This window comes from Notothenia coriiceps, unplaced genomic scaffold, assembly GCF_000735185.1.
Source record: "Notothenia coriiceps isolate Sejong01 unplaced genomic scaffold, NC01 NC01_scaffold00003311, whole genome shotgun sequence".
Classification (NCBI taxonomy): Eukaryota; Metazoa; Chordata; class Actinopteri; order Perciformes; family Nototheniidae; genus Notothenia; species Notothenia coriiceps.
This window is the reverse complement of record NW_011336012.1, coordinates 59,804-66,695: the sequence shown is the minus strand read 5'-3', so window position 1 is coordinate 66,695 and position 6,892 is coordinate 59,804. Positions and strand designations below refer to the sequence as shown.

General features: G+C 37.5%; 1 protein-coding gene across 2 annotated transcripts in view; it reads right to left on the bottom strand.

Moving 5' to 3' along the window:
- The window catches only part of herc56.1 (HECT and RLD domain containing E3 ubiquitin protein ligase 56.1), a 29,047-nt gene extending 22,859 nt beyond the window's left edge, over positions 1–6,188 (bottom strand). Inside the window, exons 1-5 of one of the 2 annotated variants that reach the window (XM_010766375.1) lie at positions 5,939–6,188; positions 2,917–3,028; positions 2,710–2,786; positions 1,533–1,754; positions 1,350–1,441 (exon numbers count right to left, since the gene is read on the bottom strand). In XM_010766375.1, the coding sequence (XP_010764677.1) occupies positions 1,350–1,441; positions 1,533–1,754; positions 2,710–2,786; positions 2,917–3,028; positions 5,939–6,143 (708 nt within the window). In that variant the 5' untranslated portion in view covers positions 6,144–6,188. Of the gene's footprint in view, positions 1–464; positions 557–1,349; positions 1,442–1,532; positions 1,755–2,709; positions 2,787–2,916; positions 3,029–5,938 lie in introns of both variants that reach the window. The other variant, XM_010766376.1, reaches the window with a different exon arrangement.
- Positions 6,189–6,892: the final 704 nt, after the last annotated feature.

Here is a 6,892-nt window from a genome sequence, read left to right as displayed (position 1 = left end):
GTGTGCCTTGGCAGTCTCCGAACACGTAAACACTCCTCTAAGTTTGTTTGCCCCTGTTCTGCTTGAAAGCAAGTACCTGCGGTCTTGCAAACTGTTAAAACAAACGCTTCAACTTGTACAATTTTGAATCTGTATTTTTGAATAAGTATATAAGTTGGCGTGACGTTGAAGTCTTGAAAATGTCTAGCCAAAGCTGTCCAATGAAGGCTACAGGATAGGGATCTGTAAGCATAATAAGGAGGTTGAAAAAAAGAGACACTAAAATAATAGACTGTATCAAGTGCTGTGTGCCTTTGAGCTAGCCCTGCGCTATAATATGACATATGTCTTGAGTTTGTGTATAAGTTTGCTTACATTTTAGTCGAACCCCCCCGGAGAAAAATGCACCAGCCGCCACTGCTAGTAACACTTAGTAAGTAAGTAAGTTACCTAAGAGCAGGTTGGGCCAAAATCAGGAATCTAACCTTTGTCAAAGTGGCCGTGTGGTCCTTTCCACAGGAAATGTGGGTAGTTTTCTTCAAGTTCAGACAATGAACAGGAGTGGGTGTATGTCTGTCTGTAAAAAAAGAATAACATGTTCTAATGCAATGTAAATAGTATAAATAGATTTTTAAATGCTAGTGCTGTGTCAATAGTACTTGACATGTACCTGTAGTGTCTCCCAGGCCGAGCTGCCCACAGTGGTTGCTGCCCCAGCTGAACAGCGCTCCAGAGACAGAGAGGGCGAAGCTCTGCCCCCCCCCCCTGCAGCGACCTGCACCAGGGGGACCGCTGACAGAGAGTTCAGGTGTTGGGNGCAATAATTAAAATAATAAAAGGCTTGCAATATTTCAGTTGATTTGTAATGAATCCAGAATGTATGACATTTTTGTTTTTTTAATTGCATTACAGAAAATAAAGAACTTTATCACAATATTCTAATTTTCTGAGACAGTCCTGTATATGTTTGAGCCTAACATATTTATTTGTATGTATTTATTATTGTTTTCTGTTGAGTTTTCATTGTCTTTGCTAGGAATTAGAAATATACACATACATACGGTTACTATACAAACACCCTTAGTAACAAATACTCAATCGCATAATTATAACAACAAAAATGCGTCTTTTTTCTTTTTTGTTTGTTAGGCCTTTTTGCTGTCTTATAATGGCTATTGTTTCTGTCTTCTCCTTTCTATTGTATCTCACTTCTAATTTATGTGTACTGCCCTTTGCACAAATTAAACAAAAATAATTTAAATAATTTCACAGTACTGGTTGTTTTTTAAATGTTGCCCAATATAATTTAAAACATATTTTATATTCTTATACATTTATATATCAGGAAATCAGAGCTTTTTATGTCCAACCTTAGTTAAAGTAGCAGTGTGGTCCTTTCCACAGGAGATGTGAATAGTTTTCTTTGTGTTTAGGTTGTGAACAGGAGTTGGTGTATGTCTGTCTGTAGACAAATACATATAAATTCAGTTGTACATCTGATAAGTATATATTTTAATAAATGTAATATAGACATAAGTATTTCTTCTTTCTACCTGTAGTGTCTCCCAGGCCGAGCTGCCCACAGTGGTTGCTGCCCCAGCTGAACAGCGCTCCAGAGACAGAGAGGGCGAAGCTCTGCCCCCCCCCTGCAGCGACCTGCACCAGGGGGACCGCTGACAGAGAGTTCAGGTGTTGGGGGGATGTTGCGCTGGGCTGCCTCTCCCCCAGACCCAGCTGGCCCCCGGAGCCTTGGCCCCATGTATACACCTGACCATCTGTGGAGAAAACACTGTGAGTCGTGTAGAACTTCCCTAATGCACCTTTTGTTGGCAAACTACTTTGTAATCAATGATTTTTTTCAGGGACAGGTTTTGTTATTAGGGTCTGAGACCTAGGTCGGGAAGATCCTATTGAAATCGGTCGTGCAGCGACCGATAAACCTGCGAAAAACACCCAAAAACAGAGAAAACGATCGGCAAAAGCACAGAAAAGGTTCGGAAATCATGACGGCTGATAGGCCGTGCGAGCCCAGTAACTCGCATAATTGATATAGTTACGATCAATTTAGTTATGTCACATTCATAGTTTCTATATATATTTTTGTTGTTTTATGTATAAAAAACAAATGCTTGTTAAAACATGGTGTCCTATGTTGGTAATTTTTATTTTGGTTTGAATAATTAGTGAGGTGGCTATCTATTAAATTTCTTGACACTGTATTTAACCACAGTGACTCTAAAGTGTTTGAGCGGTTGAATGACTGCATTGTGATGACAGCTTTTAGAGCTTCCTCTAATTTAAGAGTTGGACAAACTGTGTAACAACATTATTTTGTAATTTTCCAAAAGTATATTTTCCTGCCATATGTTCAGAAGAAAATTTGAAAAACCTTCCATATTGGAAACATGTAGGTAGGCTGATACAGATATATCATCGATTTATGTCCTACATATCTGCCTTCATCTCAGTTACTACTGGATTTTGCGTCAACTTTTACAAAAATGTATTATTATTAACAAAAGAGAAAAACAAAATTGAGTAATGGTACTTTTAAATGCAGTGATTAAGCTGAATGTTAGACGGTAAAGAGCTACATCTCTTCACTGAAATACTAGATGTGTTTGAACGACAGAGATTGATGTATTGCTTATAACTCTGGTGTATATCATTATTTTATAATTGTTGTTTGTGTCATGTGTTTTCAGCAGTTTATTGTACACTTTACTGTACCTTTCGACAAGGTTACTGAATGCTGGCTCCCACAAGCAACCTGAGAAACCTCTATGTTACACAAAGCTGACAAAGGCCTGAGAGAACAAGAAACACAAAATAACACTGATGGAATACCAAGCAATAAAGCTGACTAGCATGAATCCGACATATATATTTAGTAAGACACATTCAAAAAAAGGTAATATTATATAAATGGCTCCTTACCTTGGAACGAGACTTGTGTCCAGAAAGAGAACTTGTCCTCTCTCGGACAGCAGTGTGACCGTATCATCTCCACAACTCACAGCCTTTATCTTGTCTTTAAACTTCACAAACTCTGAGAGAACACAGAAACACAGCAGGTGGTTTTATGGCAATGTCAATATTGCTTTAAATATTACACTTTCTTTTGCCAGAGCTTCATAAGTCAGATACAGCTTCTGTATGTATTTAGCTGTTTTTATGTACAAAAACACAGATATTTTTGTAATCTGTCTGTTTAAAACATGATGCACGACATCAATGTACACTCTGCGAACAATGTCTTGTTCAGTCTGCACAACCGTCTGAATATTCTGTACATTTGTTCAGAAAGCTACCGCCTATAAAGGTCCCCTATTATGCAAAATCCACTTTTTCAAGTCTTTCATACATAAATATGTGTCGCTAGTGTGTTAAGAGATTCTAAAAGGTATATACAAACCTGTCTGAAAATGAGCTGATCAGATTTGGCTACTTTGTGATGTCACAATGTATTTTTGGGTTATGCAACCATTACCCAATAACCAACCAAGGTAACACCCGCCACCTTATCACCTGAATCTCCTCCTAGAGCAGTGGTTCTCAAACTTTTTCTGTCATTCCCCACTTTGAACAGGTGGGCCTTTTCAAGCCCCACCTGTTCCTCATCGCTCCAATAAAATGGTAGGTCAAGCTTAAAATTGTTAAATGTATCGTTCTATAACAGGGTTCTCCAACCTTTTTTAGGATGAGAGCTACTTTCAAAAAATAAAACAAGTCGTGAGCTACTTTTACTCCTCTTTTTTAGTTTTTTTGCACTGTTAAAATATTTAGCACATTTGAACATTATTATATGCTACCTTTAACCTTTGTGTGCTGGTTGGGTCTGTGGCACCCGTTTTCAGTGTTTACTAAAATAAAATAAAAAGCTGTTGGACGTCCAGCTATGAATTCACAGAGGGCCAGCTATAGTAACTGAACGAGAGAGTAATGTCAAATGACAGTACAATTGACCAATCATATCTTCCCCTCTAAATGGGTGGGCTTTATTATCGCGGATTATGACAAGTTCCGCCCGCTGTGAAACGTTTCTTGTTTCCATAGCAACAACAACTGTCAACAGCGTAAACTCGCCTTCAAAATAAAAGCATGCCAAATTACACTTAAGACAAACAACTGCAACGAAAGTAACAAACACAATGCAATATCCTTTTCAATTTCAAAGAACACAAATTGGGTTATTTACAGGTGTTTTTTTGTGTGGTAGAGGGTCGCTTTCATTGATGCGTTTTGCACCCCGGGCCGTTGTTTTGATATTCCACCAGTGTGAAAAATAAATAAATAATAATAATAATAATTTTGTATTTCGCGACCCACCTATCACATCTCTGCGCCCCACCAGTGGGGTGCGCCCCACACTTTGAGAAACACTGTCCTAGAGCATCATTGTGTTTTTTTAACCAATCACTTTGCAGAGGGGCGTGGCCAGCAGCAGCTCATTTGCATTTAAAGCTACAGACACAGAATCAGCACTTTTGAAACAGGGCTGAAACAGAGGGGATTATGGGATGCTGCAATAATCTGTTTGGTATTTGGAGCCAAACACTTTAGAGACATGTTTTGTATATATCCGAGACCTATAATATATTGTTGAAAAATATTATAATAGGGGACCTTTAATATCTGCACAGCTTTCCACTTTACATACCAATACGACACATATTTTATTTTGCGAGTATTTGGAAATATTATACTGTACTTTTTTTTGTATATCTATATTCCATGTAAATATTTCTCTATAGTACTACTATTGGTCCCTTTCTTACAATGTTTCTGCTTTGAATGTGTGTATGAATGCACCATATACACAAAGGAAATTCCTCATATGTGTAAACCTACTTGGCAATAAACCTGTTTATTTTTCAGAGTATTTTTGTCATATTACACTGTAAGTAGTATACAATATTTCATCTCAATATTTCTCTATATTTGAATGTTATGTTTATTTTTTGGTTCCTTTCCTACATTCCTACATATACATTCCATATTCTTTAACTGTGTTTATGTGTGCACCTTATGTTAGTCATGTTTAGTTGGTTACAAACTCTGAGAGAACACAGAGGCACTGTAAGAAATTAAAATCAATGTTTATATGGTGTAATTTAGATTAAATATACTGTCAATTTAAAACTGTTTTATTCTGAAAATACTTCATTTCCGGTTATTGCTGAATGGGACACGGAAAATCGGCCTCTCTTCTTCGTGTTCTGACTTTGCTCTGTCTGATTCAAAACCACGTTACTTTCATTAAATTACCCATTTGAACTTTTCCGGGACTACATTGTCTCTTTTTAACTTCCTCCTGGGTTCGAGAACAACGATCACAATCTACAGCACACAGAGGTGGAAAGAGTACTCAGATTATGTACTTCAGTAAAGGTAGAAGTACCAGAGTGTAGGAATACTCTGTTAAAAGTAAAATTCCTACATTTAAAAAGTCACTCAAGTAAAAGTACAAAAGTATAGGCCTACGCATCAAAATATACTTAAGTCTTAAAGTACCAAAAGTAAAAAATAATCATTATGCAGATTGGTCCATTTCAGAATAATATATATATATGATATTTTTTATAATGATTGATCATTAAAGTGTTATCAAAGCTGGTAAAGGGGCTAAAGTCTGATTTAAGAGTTGATTATATTTCACATTACTAATCGAAATCTGCAAAGAGAAGACACTAAATAAATTAAAAGAATGTAGTGGAGTTAAATTACAAAATGTACCTCGGAATTGTAGTGAGGTAGAAGTACAAAGTAGCATACAATTGAAATACTCAGGTAAAGTATAAGTATCTTAACATTTTACTTAAGTACAGTACTTTAGTAAATGTACTTAGAAACTTCCCACCTCTGGAGGCAGAGCAGGTGGTTTTATATCCATGTCAATATTCCTGTAAATAATAAACTTATTTTTGTCAGAACTTTTTTAAAAGGGAATATAACTCACTCTGTTCTCCTCTGACTCTTCTCCCATCTTCGCTCTCCTCTGTGCGGATAACGGAAGCCTCTCCACCCCCCTGGATGAAGGCGAGCACAGTGCGACCCAATGACAGATCCGTGATGTGGACTCTGTTCAGGAAGGGGACTCCATCAGCTGTTGAGATGTTAGAACCATCTCCCAGCTGGCAGCCGTGCTCTCCCCATGAAAACATGTTGCTTATGCGTCTCAGGATCAACCACAGCTGCTATTTATGACTCTGCAAATCAAAAACGAAACTTAATAAGTGACGTATGGAAACACTGGAAAACCAAACTTATAATATCAACACACTGCGAAGAAACGATAATAAAACGCCGACTGAGTCAGAGGGAGGAGGAGCTTCACCACTTCTGAGGTAAACGAAACCCGAAAGTGAAATTGGAGTTCATGAAGTCTGTTACTGTGTAGCCTACAGCAGGGTAGAGATAAGGAAGGTTCAATGACTAAAGGGAGCAAATAGATGTAAAAACATACAACTCTGTTAGTAGGATGAAAAGCACAGCAGATACAACTCATTATCTTAACCTGTTAAGCCCCGAGTCTGTTTTTCAGGTCTCGGGCTCGAAAATGACATTCCCAGAACAAATGACCAAAATCAATATAGATGTTGTTATAGATGTTTATCTTCCGTAATGTTACATGTTGTGATGTCTGTGTTTGCTTCCCCTCTCGCGAGTTCTGATCGCTCAGTGATGATACTATACATATAATCTGTGGAGTCACAGCTTTAATCGGATATCTTGTATGTGCAGTTACGATAAGTAATAAGGGTATCTTTATCTTGATTTCTGTGCCAAAGTGCGTTAGCATTTTTTGCTCAGGGGTCATTTAGATGCTTCATATGAGACCTATGCTTTGTTTCGGTAAAAATTGTTTGTATCGTCAGTTAGCTGAGATTCTTCCCGTTAATCTGGTATAACA